At 39.2% G+C, this 14,569-nt stretch overlaps 2 protein-coding genes across 3 annotated transcripts; both read right to left on the bottom strand.

Moving 5' to 3' along the window:
* Positions 1–281: 281 nt before the first annotated feature.
* LOC124337865 (methyl-CpG-binding domain protein 4-like) lies at positions 282–3,919 on the bottom strand. 2 transcript variants are annotated; one of them, XM_046791879.1, is made up of 9 exons: positions 3,762–3,919; positions 3,458–3,612; positions 3,274–3,395; positions 1,584–1,676; positions 1,126–1,470; positions 984–1,063; positions 782–851; positions 604–708; positions 282–534 (listed from the first exon to the last, which is right to left on the bottom strand). In XM_046791879.1, exons 2-9 carry the CDS (start codon positions 3,577–3,579, stop codon positions 443–445), a joined length of 1,029 nt encoding a protein of 342 aa, XP_046647835.1. In that variant the 5' UTR covers positions 3,580–3,612; positions 3,762–3,919; the 3' UTR covers positions 282–442. The 2 variants fall into 2 exon arrangements, with proteins under 2 accessions (XP_046647835.1, XP_046647834.1); XM_046791878.1 differs by lacking the exons at positions 282–534; positions 604–708; positions 782–851; ... (1 more) ...; positions 1,126–1,470; positions 1,584–1,676 and having other exon boundaries at positions 1,814–3,395.
* A 6,400-nt stretch (positions 3,920–10,319) lies between these two features.
* LOC124335976 lies at positions 10,320–12,090 on the bottom strand. The gene is made up of 8 exons (XM_046789480.1): positions 12,016–12,090; positions 11,793–11,864; positions 11,533–11,721; positions 11,339–11,467; positions 11,138–11,257; positions 10,891–11,055; positions 10,697–10,816; positions 10,320–10,623 (listed from the first exon to the last, which is right to left on the bottom strand). The coding sequence occupies exons 2-8, from the start codon at positions 11,827–11,829 to the stop codon at positions 10,610–10,612; spliced, it is 774 nt and encodes a 257-aa protein (XP_046645436.1). The 5' UTR covers positions 11,830–11,864; positions 12,016–12,090; the 3' UTR covers positions 10,320–10,609.
* Positions 12,091–14,569: the final 2,479 nt, after the last annotated feature.

Genomic DNA, 14,569 nt, shown 5'->3' with positions numbered 1-14,569 from the left:
TTTAAAATATTTATAATGGGTGATTTCTAATTTTGGAAATTTCCGCTAGATGTTCTAACTTCTAACTGTTAAAGTACCTTACAAAGTTGAATTTTTCAACTTTTAAGTTTTGCATTGATTTTTTTAACTAGGCCTAGTTTGTTTATGTCTTGAATCTCACAGGAAATATTATACGTACAACTAAAATCGATTTCAGAGAAGATTATTTCCCCCTTAGTAATTTTTCCATATTTTTACGCCTTTTTTACGGTACGAATACTGAAAACAAAAAAACAGCTAGACATTTTTCAGAGTTTATTTGTAGGCTAATCCAGCCAGCATGTTAAAATTTCCGATTATTGACGCAGAAAACGTGAAAAACCAAAAATGACTGTTGATAGCTGCGCTTTTCATACGTGGAAGTTCCACGGTGGAACCAATGAAAAAAGAATTCGCATTTTTTTTATCCGCTACATTTCTCAGTTAATTTTAGAGCTTTCCAATTAGTAAACAACCAATCTTGGTAAATTTTCAGCATAATATCGGTAGGTCGGACTTGAAAGCAAAAAGGATGAACATAAGATATTTGATGCAGGAAATTAAATTATTTAAATATTTGACAACCTTCTTTCCACTCTCCAAGACAAAATATACGGTACGAATCTGACCCGTACTTACTGATACCATACAAATCTGAAGGTTTCACCCAATCTCCTTTCAAATAGTCTTCTACACAACAACCAAAAATGTCATACACAAAATAAGTGAATATTAACTGGAGTTATAATTGCTGTAGGCCTACCTGACATTCTGACAATACGTTTGGCTCGAAGCTCATGTAGTCCTAACGGATTCATAAGATCTGCTATTTCCTAACAATATTTAACAACAGTAACATAAATATTGGCCAACTTTATAACATTAAAAGAAAGGTAAATTCCTTTGAAAACGAGCCTCTCTTGCGGATATAATTGCATGAGCATGGTGATTAAACAAATTCATACTTTCCAATCGGCTTGCCGTGCAACTTCGGCTGTCGTCCAGCGCTTTAGGAACTCCCAGATTAACGGGGTAGCAGCTTTTCCTAAAAATAAGAAAATGAAACATGAGATTAAATAACACTAAAAGCTTTAAAAAAAACTAAACCGTTGGTTTTGTTCAGAAAGATAGTGGCAACTAGTAACTGCCAAGGATCTCGAAATAGGTACTCTTGTATGAAGTTGTAAGGAGATTGAGGTGGCTCCCATTCAATTGGCAATCGCGGATCTTTGCTTTTGGGTAAAACGTCAAAAGGCACAGAAAAGTAGGCACTAGTTTTATTGTTTCCTTCCACGGGAATAGCTTCCGTTTCTGTCTCTACTTTGTCCAGAATAGCTGTTTTGTAGTTTTTGATTAGTTTCTTTGAAGCAGCTACTTTTGGCCTAGCCACTACTGGCGTTCGTACTGTATGCTCGTCCAGTTTGCGTTTTAATGTCACCTTCTTCGCGCTGCCTAAAATGGCATGAGGTTCAAGAACTGTCATGAATTCGTTTGCTAAGCAACTGTTTTGACTTAAAACCACGCAATATAAACATTTCAACTTAAATAAAGAGGCAAAAGTATACTTTGTGTTAGATTGTTGCTGCTGTTAGGTACTCTGATTTTGGTTTTCCTCTGCTCCCCCCCGCCGCTCGCCTCCCCCGACGCTGCAGGTCCATCTGCAATGGGGAGAGCAGAGATGATTTTCTTTTACCAACATCAATATTAGTAACAAACAGTTATATATTAAGATTATTTTCACACTAACAAATATTTAACTATTGTAAACAATGAAAGAGACAAAGATAGGCATTGCTGTGGCAGGACTTTTCATCATGTAATGTATCAACTGTTTACACATACAAGCACACACGACGATAGAACTCGTGGAGTGAGTTGTTGGTAGACTTTCTCATTTTAAAATGTAAGGATGGAGTACACAACAAATAGCGAATGTGGGTACAAGTCTTGTGTCTACCTACTTGGAAAACTTGTTAGTAAGATAATTATTTGTGTTCCCATACCATAGAAGGCTGACATAATCAATCGAGTACCGAATGCAAAAAAAAAAATCGTCAAAAAATTGAAAAGTTACGGGGGAAGAATGAACACTTGACGTGATCTTGTGAGATGATCATGAAAATTTGAAAGTCCTTGAAAATCAACTCGTTTTTCCGTTAAAAACTATGAGTTTTCTAATGCTCAGTTTTAAAAGAATGCTGTAAGTCTTGCGTTTTCATTGCAAGTGAGGTTTGGCATAATTATGCACATCCACCGAATCGCCTATTACGACTACTTGCATATGGTCATCGCTGATTTCAGTGTCTTCATGATGGACAATTTTATCAATGTTAACCGTATGCGTGACAGGATACGTTTCCCCTGAAGCTGTATAAAGAAGCGGATCAACCACATCATTTGGGGAGGCTAAACGTTCGCTGTATGACTGATGGTTTTCAGTGCCATTGGTTTCACCGTTTGCAGCTCTAACATCTTCTTCGTTGATCTGTAGAGGGTCAGAAGTCTCCTCAGACGTCTCAGGACCAGCAGTCTCAATATCCGCATCAGCAATATCAGAAGTATCTTTGTTCGGATAGAGACTACAAACATAATCCAAATCTTCCTCGTCGTCCTCTTCGGAATCGTCCACTCCGTCTCCTACAGGGATAGCTCCTCCTTTTCGTTTAAGGACACGTCTGGGGCTTCGTTTAACTTTCTGAAGACCTGATGGTCCAGCGACTGGTTCTGTTGTTTTGTTTCTTCGATTTTTCTTAGTTGTTTGCCTAGTTCTTGGGGTGGCAGTTTCTGTATATTCATCCATGATTGTGTTGTTTGTAGCAGATGCTGTTGCAATAGGACTGACTCTCTTGGTGGGAGAACCAGAAGCCTTTGGAACATACTTTGTTTCAGTTTTGTTTTTCTTCACATGCATATTTCTAAATCTTCGCTTTTTCTTCCGGCCCCCATTTGTAGAAGGTCTTATCATTGCACCAGTGGCAGTGTAACCAACTTTTACTTTAAGTTTTACATTACTGACTTCTTTATCCTCAATTTCTTCATGGATGCTTTCTTCTTCTTCTTCTTCTTCTTGCTCTGGAAGTGGCTCTTCTTCATGCTTACTACGCAAACGCTTCCTTAATTCTCGTTTTGGCCTCTCAATAGGTGTAATATTTACTTTAGAAATATTACGCTTGCTACTGACAGGTGTAAGAGACTTTTTGCTAACCTGGTTTTCTTTGCTATTTTCAGCTTCATTTTTTTTTGTTGGACTCTTACCTTTATTATGATGACCTTTCCCTTTAACTGAAAAGTCAAAATCTTCAGAATTCATTGTTGACCCAATCTGGTTGAAATGTGTTCGTAACTCATTGCGAGAACGAAACTTCTTTCCCTCTGGGCTAAACCAAAAATAAAATAAATTTTTCAGAAAACAGAGATAAAAGATTAATTATTTCATTACTTGTACACATAGACATCCCATTGCCCTGCTGTGGCTCCTGTCTGGCGCTGTACAACTTTACGGTGCCAACCTGTTGGTAGGCTAGGATCATCAAACAAAGGACTTTCTGTGAACATTCCCATATTGAATTATGGGTTCAAGACCAGATGCTGTACCTGTTGATGAAAAGCAAATATTGGTAGGAGTGGATATAATGACCATGAATGAGCGCGAAAGAATAACTGCCAACACTGTTATATACTATAACTGATGATAACTTTAAATGAGAAGTTTAAGCAACAAGTATGAAATGTTTGGGACTCACCAAAGTACTGTATTCTCAACACAGAATGTTAGTTTAGTAGTATTCAAATTGGGATCTTAATCGGCCATAAATTAAACAAATTCGAAGTGTTGGACTGGAGCAAAACAAACGATCAGAACACAGGGGTGTCTTAGTAAAGTACCAGGGGGACGCATTGGGGGTTGCCAGATTTGCTTTGAAAACGTCGGCGCCAAAACTTGTATTCAAAATCACAGTCACAGATAAAGCAGGATAGTTTTCAAGAGTGGTCTTTATCGAAACGAGAGAGAATCAGAGAATAGATATAAAATATTTATTTCATCTTTTTTCCTTCTCACGTATATACGAGTCTTCAGCAAGGCTCTTGTGCAGCACTGCAGCTTCTTCCTCTTCCTTTCGACATGCATCAGAGCCTCGTCACTGATGTGCTGCTGATGCTGGTCAAAAATAATTCCCGCTCCTTTCTTTATCCTTTCTTTTATTAATTTTCTTCCCCAATTTTTGCCCGTCGTTATCTGTTCAAAGCGGCTTGTCGGCAAGCAATTATCAACCTCCGGCCTATACAGCGCAAAAAAATTACAAATATTGATTGATTAGAACGACCAAATTCAACCTTCTTTTGAGCTGACTTGAAGGTAGCGCTGGACAGTTGGATGAAAGAAAACATCCTTCTGTTCCTGTTCCACAAGGATATCTAACAGGTCAACTTCAAATAACAATCAAATTCGATCATGGGCCGTCATAAGAAAGGCAGCGCCTTCCAAAGATGAAACCAATGTCGACAATAAGGTAGTAATCGACTCGCGGTGTTTGGCAGATTCCAGCAACTTCTTTGGCCTTTCTTTTCTTGCAGCGTGGATAACATCAGGCTATGTAATACCCTATAAATTTCATTAAAATCACTTTACCTAGGATGTGCGCTAATTTGGCGACATCGTCCACAGGCGCTGGCGATTCCAAAATGAATTCGCACAGTGGCAAGCGTTGTGATTTTTGCCACAAACCATCAGGTTGTAGACGAACTAGTTGATGAGATATTTTAGTTACGAAACCCCTTTTGGTAATCAATTAATTAAACCTTACTTTTCGATCTTCCATCAAACCGTAGGCATCATGTTCAAAAGTAAAGTCCAGAGTACTCCAGACCTTGTGTGACCTAAAGTAAAGTATAGGGAGCAAAGTGTGACTCTCTGACCATAACGGAATTCGCACGTTATCGTTGAAACTACGAGGCAACGTCGCTCCACTGTCCAGCAATAATTGGACTACTTGCCCACATAGTATGTCCGCATGTTTTTATAGACCCCCCCCCCCCCCAATTGTCAATTTCAGTTTTAGTAATCAACACACCCACTGGGGGGCTTCTTGTCATAACCGCTGCAACGTTTGTTGGACATAGCCTCCCATCTTATCGATACATAATTAGCGACATCACCATCAGTCGACCCTCAGAACAACGTTCCTCTTAGGCGGTGTTTCAATAGTCTGGAAATAAAAGATTGATTGCCATCGTTGTCGTGAACGATGCTGGTGAAAGTTGCTGCCGGCATATATAACTCGCGCATCCGAGGAGTTTCATCGTGTGTGGCATCAATCAGATTTTCAATAAATTCTCCAGTACGTCTACACAATGGCAAACAACAGCAACCGACCAGCTTCATTGAAAACAATAAGCGAAAAAAATACACGACATCCAGATAGTCGCTGGGAATAAATATCTAAAGAATGATTATAAGGGAAACATCTTTTTTGTTTTCAGTAGATATATATCCCGACCAGATCTCTGCTATTTGACTGTTATATTAGGGCCGTTCTCCTTTTGTCTGTCTGTTTTTTTCTATTCTGAAAGCTCAAAAAATAGGAAAGAGGAGGACTACATGCTGGTCCATTGGTTAGTTGGCAATGGCCAATTTGTTACCTTCCCATTGGAAGGCAACAAGGAAGGAGGGACAAGCGGACCGGCAGTATGGTACTAAACGAGTTGACGTGTCGTCGCTCCTAACCGTCAATTTTGCGAGTGGCGTGTGATCAAATCAGACACACCCTTTCATAAAAATAGTCGAAACGGGCGCCAAAGGTCGCAAACGGTTTCTTTTGTTGCAGGTTGCAGCATCCATCTAATAACAATAATCCAACCAGCAACACTGCTGGCTGACTGGCTCTTCTTATTATTATTGCGCAAGGTATTACTACCAGACACATCGACAATGGATAGGGAAAAAGAGATGAGATAGATCGACTGATTAAAAAAAAATGAAATTGTATTTTCTTGGCTGGCCCCCAAGAAAATTGAAACAGGTCGAATTGGCCGATGACTCTGAAGGGAATCGTATCTGAAAGGAATTCTTCTCGGCGGAATTTCCTGTTCAGCCTTTCATTCTCGTTATTGTGTTGAATCTTTTTATTTTTATTTCTAGTCGTCTGATGGGCTTCGATCTCGTGTTCGCTCAGCGCCAAAAAGCCCACGATATAAATGTCCTGCAACTTGTTGTTGCTATTACGCTTAGTCCAGTCGACGACGAGCACAACGGCTGCTGGTGGGTCGTTTCTGGCGGCGGCCGGGACTTGGTTTAATACGATCTCGTTCCCGCCGTCGCCGCTGATGACGCCTCACACTATCCCAGATGGCTAACAGTCCCATCGTCATCGTCACAATGGCCGTGACAAGAAATGACAACATTTTCTTTAAATAAAACGGCGGGTTGAATGATAATAAACAACGAACAAAGAAAAAGAAAAGCACACAGGAACACAAACGCACGCACGGCAGACACAAATACGAGCGCAGATCTTCTCCTTTTTCTCGTGTGTTAGATACGTGTCGATTGGCACGGAACGGGTCACAGTCGTCGTCTCTCGGATACTGCCGGATGTGGGGCTAGACAATTCCAGCAACTGCCAGAACTTTAGAGCTAGGCGAGATGGGGCAAGCAGCAGCATACTAACTGTCCTCTCTGACCAATGCGCATCTGTTCCACGGCATCAGATGGGCTTTTTTCTTTCTTCGCTTCCGCCGTTCAGAACGCAAACCAAAAATTCCGGTGTGAAAGAAAAAGAAACTGGAAACGCAACATCAGCACTGACGCCGTGAAAAATGCTGCCACCATATCGTTTTTATGCTGCCACCATATCGTTTTTATGCTGCCTTAGCAGCTAATTATTAATTAAACATGTAATCCAATAACTCAACTAATTTATAAGTGTTAAACAACCAGTTTTAATGAATTTCTAGTCATTATTATCCTTCAGAAACGCAAGCTATTTAAAAATAAGCGCCTTTGATACAGCATTGCCGGTATCCGAAACAGCGTTGCCGGTATCAAATAACGACTGAAAGTTCGTGAAAAACCGTTACACACCGACGTCTGGTGCCCCCAAGGGCTCAGACATCGACGTCTGTCTACCGGGATTATTATAAATCAAATGTTGCTCTATTTTTTAATGTAAAAATTGGATTTTCTAAACTAAAATGAAAAAATTTACGGTTTTATTAATTTTTAAGATGGTCTGTTGGTATTATAGTCCCGTAATTTGACGTCTGTCTTGCGGGATTATTGATCAACATAATGTTAACTTGCTTTCTAGGGAAAATTTGGGCTTGCTAAAAAAAGTGGATTTTTTTACGGTTCCCGCCGACTTCGGGATCGCGTCACGCTTGAACGCCCCGGCCGCCAGTCGACAGACTTGGCTTTTCGTGTGTGTCATACCCCCCCCCCCTAACCATCTTTTAGCCTCAAACCTTTTGCTAAACAAAAAACATTTTTTGGTCACCCAGCTCCCAGACTAAAACTTTGACCGTGCTTCACACCCCAGAAATACACGCATATGGCCCTTGACGACAACAAACGGAAATTACCGGAAATTACATCTACGTAGGTAACATCCAGCAACATCTTCACCAGAATCTCTGCATGACGAAAACATTTCACAGTGAATTGCATTTATAAGAAAATAAGAGGAGAGATATATCGCCTATTTTTATTGTTTCCAGAAAAAAATAGAGTTCTTTCTTTCAATGCTGCTGACATTTACAGGATACACAGTCCCGCTCTCTAAGCGACGCGCATGGATTCTAAAAAAATGGGGTTCAATTCTGCAATTCTGTGTTGAATGTTATTAAAAAATAAAGGACTGTGAATAAAATGAAGGACACAATTAACAAATGAATTACAATTGATAATATTAAAAACTGATTGGGGATTGCATGCCTTTTTATAGCTTAGTGTAGAGCGATATGGTCTCGTAAACCAAAGGCAGAATTTTGTAATCCTCTTAGAAGATAAATTTTTGCGTGACTAGAAAAAGGCGAGATAAACTATCAATCTTCAGTGGAAAACAGAAATCAATTTTGATTTACGTGAAGAATAAATCTTGGAGTGTCATCCTATCAAGAATTTAAAAAGTTTTGAATCTGGGACATGGAAAACAAGTAATTGACTTATTTACGACTTAATTTTCTTAAATAAACTTGATAGCTATCCAAGGTAGTCGGTCAGGAATGAACCCCATTGAAAAAAGTGATTATTAACAAAATTTTAATTTAGTGTTGTATTTTTATTTTTCCCATCTCCAATTTTATCCAATTCCACCAGTTTTTTACACAAAATAATTTTAAACTTACTCTATCCTTTAATTATAAGCAAGCATATAGTTAACCCAATGGCTTCCACCCCATACAATCTATAGGTTGCTTTCTACTATATCTACGTGTCGCGTCTTCAGGATCCACGACCAAGGTGGGACTTGCCATCGCTGACAAGTCCTGGCTGACACAGTGATGGGAGAACATGTGGGAGAAGATGGGATTGCACGCCCTCTAGAACCCATCACCGTATCGACAAGGGGGAAGTCCCTATGGTGCACTGCCTAACAGCGCTTAACGGCGAATCTTGGGCTGGTACAACAAGCTCGACCCCACGGCACGTAAACCGAACAGTGCGGACCCGTACAACAGGGGCCAACATGAAGAGCATGAGGATAAAACGGATGGCAGCCAACGGTTTAACAAACAAAACATAAATATCAGCATTAAATCATGGACTGAGTTGGTCGAGTCTCCTCCTCACTATCCTCTAAAAATCCAATGTCACTTTCTCCCCATTCCGTGTGCGTCGCAGACAGCACCCAATCCTGTTGTTGTCGTGTGGAGGACGATAACAACTTGACACACGGAGGTAGGGGGGGGGGGGGCATTAAATATGCAACAATGCGCACGGGAGACATGCCAATTCTAGAACAAAAAGTGGAGTACCGGGAAGCACATGAACTTGACCGTGGCTCATCTGGAGGCTGACCATTTCACCGGAATTGACATTCAAATGAACGTTGTGTTGACCTGGAGCCAACGGTGGCGGTGACGATGGTAGTCGATGTCGATCCTCTATGAAGGATAACCATTGGCAGATTGCTGGAAGCAGCAGTAGTGGCTGGAGGAGGAGGGGGATAATTGTTGTTGTTATTGTTGTTACTTGTTGAGCACGAAAAACAACTGCTTGTGTCTTTTTTCTTTGTGAATATGAGCCTCAACTTGCTTGCAGCGAGTTCCCATAGGATCACGGGCGTCCAAATCCTTTCGAATCAAACATTTACTGTAATGTATTATGTATACCTACAATTAATCACTTGATTGAATTCAATACCTGGATAATGACGTCGGAGCACAGCAGTTTATCACTTTGAACAATTCTCCCCAGATTCGTTTAATGAGGCGTGCCTTCGTGATCTACTATCGACTCCATTCGCAATCGATGGTCTAGCAGATCACGAACCAAGGCTCCGTCCTTTTCGATTTCGTAACCGTCGCTGAATTTTTGATCTGAGGATTCATAGCTGTCCAAGTCACCGGTGGTGGCAAGACTAGATGACCGCTAGCGCTATTTTTTGGGTGCTGTTCGGCTAACCTAAAAACATCAGATGAAAGAAGGTATTTGATCAATGACAAAGAAATGGTAAAGTAGTAAAACATTACATACCACTCTTGACATTTCAGAACCAGTGAAGGTTAGGTTGCACACCCACAGCCAGATGGAATAAGGGGCTGGGCGGATGACTTTACCTGATTCATTACGCTTGGCCTTAAACTCAGTACATCTGCAATTGTTCGATTATGGCCATATCTCATGCCTTATTGCTCACTCCCCTCAAACCACAAATTTTCCGATCTGGGTTCATGCTGCATAAAAAGACTTTTTTAGTAAATGAGTTGTGATAAATATGTCCTGATCGGTCTTACGGACAGTCCTAGTCAATTTCAGGAAGTATGATGCTGGTTGCTTAAACCTGTTTGTAACACTTGAAACATGGTAATTCAAATTACAACAATATTGTAAATAAATACATGACCTACCACTCAGATTCAATAGCTTTAATATCTGCAACAGAAACAGATCAAATGCAAACTAATTTTGTAAAAACACAAATGAATCATAAATTTTAAACCGGCTTACAACTTTTCGTAATTTTTTCTCATTGTCGAAATGCCATTATGATTTGAAAAACTCTGCTATTTCAGCTGATATCCAGAAACAAATTCCAAAGTTTAAACCACTGTCCTCTATCGGTAAAAAATCAAATCACTTCTTTAAAAAATTTTTTTTTATTGAAATCCAGAAGTCGGCAATCGACACTGGTATTTTTTAAACAATTTCAAAAGTTTCACGTTAAATTATTACAGAAAAGATTCGCAGTCACAGTGGATGAATATGAAATGAAAATAACGAAATCCGTGTACACAATACGAGAAAAGCACGAGGTAGGGTTTCTATTCATCGAGGAAGTACTTTCTAAATTAGAAAAGAATCAAGGATAAGAAAACCAACCGCCGATCAGGTAAGGCCGACCTCATCCACCGCCACCACCAACGCTAGCGATTAGCGGTTCAACTCTAATTGAAGAAATAAAAAAAAGTGCTATAAATCGATTGACTCGCATTGATGAAGGGGGAAACAGATTTATACCTTGAATAGCAGCGAGCATTATCTTCCTTGCACCAAACGAACGGATTCCGAGTGTGGTGAAATCCTCGTCCGTCAAAGTTTTAAACATGTCCAGATTGATTTCATTCTCGACAAAAATCTCTGAACAAAGAAATAAAAACCAGAACAGAATTACAAATAGGTGAGACATGATGCAATAAATAAAATAGTTTTACCATTATGGTGCGAGAGTCCGAGAGCCTCCAGAAGCTGCGATAAATGGTGGGCTAGTCCTTGGAATTCTGTAGTGGTGCGACAATATGGGCAATAGCGACTGATTGTAAAGCAAATAGGGGCGGAGGGCGCGCCAGCTCCACTACCTCCTCCGAATCCACCGCCACCTTCAAATAAAACAAAAATAAAATAAAAAATGTGTTATTAATTGATTGACTCGGATTGATGCAGAGGAAAACAGATTTATACCTTGAATGGCATTGACCATTATCTTCCTTGCACCAAACGAACGGATTCCGAGTGTGGTGAAATCCTCGTCCGTCAAAGTTTTGAACATGTCCAGATCGACGTGGTTCTTGATAAAAATTTCTGAACGAAGAAATAAAAACCAGATCACAATTACAAACAGGTGACAGTGAGACAGATGCAGTAAAAAAAAGGGAGTTTTACCTGCGTAGTGCGAGAGTCCGATAGTATCCAGAAGCTGCGACAAACGACAAGATGAATTTGGATCGAATGATGGAACGGCAGCCAATAATGGTAGAATGCAGGAATCTATAGCACCTTCGCATGTACTACCTATGAAATTAGATAGAATATAAAAATACTGTAACAGAAAGATAAGTATTATAGAATGATCTTACAAGGAGAAGAGAAACTTGCTCCATTGTAGTTTGGCTGGATGGCAAATTTGAATGCAGGGCACTGTTGCATGAGGCATGCATGCTCACTTGCTTGGGGTTCAGCACCTTCTTGTCCACCTATTTCTTGAGCAGGAGGTTGTGTTTGCTTCATTCCTGTGGCTTCTTGTTGATCAGCACCTTCTTGTCCACCTAGATTGTAAATAACAAACATAATCCTCAGCAATAATGGACCAAATAAGAAAGTCAATTTTTATTTTTACTCTGTTCTTTTTCACTTGTCTGCTTTCCTATTTTCATTTTTCAGCTTGTGAGGTCAATATTTGTTTTATAGCCTATAAATGAGAGTTTATTGCACTGTTAGTCAACAACAATATCATAATTCAGTATATCCATGGACAAACTTAGCCTAATATAATACAATGAATTTATATTGAATTTTAAAAAGAATCACAGATATCACAATTAATAAAACATAAAACTTACGAGAAATATCTATTTCGTATCAGCAGCTCTTCAACTGTGGGTCTTTACCGCGGGACGACTTCTAGCAGACTAAATAGATTGATGAACTTGTGAAGTAATAAGGCGTCGATCTTGGAACTTTGGAAGGGCGGTTCTTAAGATCACGTGATCAAACAAAAACAGAGATGCCAATATGCTTCTGCCTCCCTACTCGTCGGTCGTTGGGTCATCCTCATCCCTTGGAGACCATTTTCACTTGGAAATTGGCCTTTATTTTTTTCGATAAAGATTAGACATGTAGCGTTTCATTTTTAAAAAACTTACTGCAGTTAAATTAATTCTTACTTTGAATGTATTTAAATGAATAGAAACTCAAAGTCTTCAGTTCAAGTAATAGGGTCGTTGCATGAAATTTCGATTTCTTTTAAACATACCTGGTTAGAATCAGCTTTTTACGCTGATTCTCATGGTATTTTTTAAATATTTTTAAAATGAACTTAACTATGTGTATTTCTAATTCAAAGTTCAAATAAGCGCCTCCCATGTAAAAAACGGGCTCTCAGCCATTTTTGATGGGCGGTGCTTAATTTGTGATGAATTTGTAGACGACGCTCACCAAAATCACCAAAATCACCCTTTTCGTACTGCCTACGGCTGCTGACTACAACCCTCTTTCGCCCTTAGGGTCTTAAGGCAAAATGCGAAAAGGGTGATTTTGGTCTCTGAATTATTTTTCATCACATTGCGTGTGATCTGTGATCTAGTATTTGCAAATTCATCCCAATAAATCCAGTAGGGCCTAAGTATTTACAATTTTTTTGTTGTGCCCTACACTTACCAGGCAATATTGCTATTCGTTTTATACTATATAATCTAAATACAGCAGCAGTGTTTTTTTTATCTCCCTGTTGTTGAGTTGCTGACTTGCTGTTGGAATAGCAAATTATCAGTTTTATCACTCACGTTAGTCAGGTATGACTGGTTTGTCGTGCAAAGCAATGCAGAAGTTCATCAGTGTAAATTAAAAGTAATGCTTGTAATGTTGTGTTGCTTAATTGTCGTGCAATAAAATGCATAAATTCAACAATTTATTTACTCAAATGTTCTTTTTCCTTTTTTTTTGCTATTTTTTTTGCCAAAACATAACTTATATTTTATCTTAACTTATCTTATCTTTAGCCCACCATAACAATTCGGAAATATCTTATTTTTATCGTATCTTGACTGTTTTTTCCAGATACTATCTTCTATCGGAGCATTTTTTTCGGTATTTCGGATACTGTTAACTTAACTTTTTTGGGGGACAGTTACTTTTAGTATCGTAACTATTGGGTAAAAAAAAAGATAGGAGACACTGGTTTCTAGTCACGTCGTCGGAATCAATTAATACTCGTGTAAACTCTTTCGGCTTTACGAACCATCGATTCAAAAACACATCGAAAAATAAACACGAAAAAGATGACAGAATCAAGCAAGAAAAAAAGGAGTTACGTAGCTGTCAGGGTATAAACAGAATTTTGAAAAATTTAAATTTTCTTAAGGCCAGCTTTGTGCACTAATTGCTTCCATGTCCATGGCACCATCCGCAAATCAAGTCACGAGAGCATCTATCGCATCGTTTGGCATTCCGATCTCAGTTTTCTGTATTACGTTGAATATCCCGGGAAGCTGAAAATAAAGAAAACAAAAACATAAACAATATTAATTTAAAAATAATATTGTAATCTGAACCTTCTGTGCAGTTTATAGGCTCTGTATCATCATTTGGGTTGCTGGCAGGTGTCACGGCAGAAAAATCATCATAATTTTACTCACTATAATTTGGCTCACAATCTTCTTCATCAGAAAGATTTGATGAGGCAGCCGAGGCAGCAGCAGAAGCTGCAGCAGCTGAGGCAGCAGCAGCAGAAGCTGAGGCAGCAGCAGCGAGTATTTTCGTCTGTATTTTGGTCTTTTTGACAGCTTTGAAGATGTTTTTTTTCTTTTCTGTTAAGTCTTCTGATTGTTTTGCAGAACACACTGGATGTGGCCATGAGGGTTTGGAGTGTTGCAGATAGAGCAAATCCAATGTGGCACAGCCTCGCCTCCATCACTCCCTTCAGAACCTTCATCTCTGCCTCCATTCCAGCCACCACCTATTCATTAAAAAGATAAATAAATACCATCAATATATCATTCCTCCTACTACTACTTTATTCTCTCCATGCCCATGAATGGGCTAATAATTTTGATTAAAAATATTTACGTTTTAGTTTCAGACTGTGCTGTCTGCGTAATAAAAGTTAAAATTAAATTTTAAAAATTTAGCCTGAAATTCTCTGGCAACTCCCAGCAAGCTCCAGGCAGAGGAGGATTTGCAACTTGATCGGCACTTTAGCAAGGGTAGGCTATTGAGAGATATTCCATACCCCTGAACTCGGGCGTCTCGCATATTTTTAGCAGCCTAAACAATTTTTAAGACAAGTCTTTATAGTTTTTACTTAAATTACTTATACTGGGGCACGGAGACTTGGGCTTGATTAATTCTTGTCGTCGTAATAGTAAGCATAATAAGTAAACTCTATTCTCTTGGTTG

This window comes from Daphnia pulicaria, chromosome 4 (genome assembly GCF_021234035.1).
Source record: "Daphnia pulicaria isolate SC F1-1A chromosome 4, SC_F0-13Bv2, whole genome shotgun sequence".
Taxonomy (NCBI): Eukaryota; Metazoa; Arthropoda; class Branchiopoda; order Diplostraca; family Daphniidae; genus Daphnia; species Daphnia pulicaria.
The sequence above is the reverse complement of the archived record's forward strand: the minus strand, read 5'-3'. Positions and strand labels throughout refer to the sequence as shown.

Bases quoted from the DNA above. Each gene is read 5' to 3' on its own strand.
- LOC124337865 (XM_046791878.1), bottom strand. From the start codon at position 3,579: ATGGGAATGTTCACAGAAAGTCCTTTGTTTGATGATCCTAGCCTACCA. The intron at 3,396-3,457 runs GTAATGAAATAA...TTTTTGGTTTAG, and splicing joins TGGGATGTCTATGTGTACAA to CCCAGAGGGAAAGAAGTTTC.
- LOC124335976 (XM_046789480.1), bottom strand. From the start codon at position 11,829: ATGAAAATAGGAAAGCAGACAAGTGAAAAAGAACAGA. The intron at 11,722-11,792 runs GTAAAAATAAAA...TTTACAATCTAG, and splicing joins GACAAGTGAAAAAGAACAGA to GTGGACAAGAAGGTGCTGAT. The intron at 11,258-11,338 runs GTAAAACTCCCT...TTCTTCGTTCAG, and splicing joins CGGACTCTCGCACTACGCAG to AAATTTTTATCAAGAACCAC.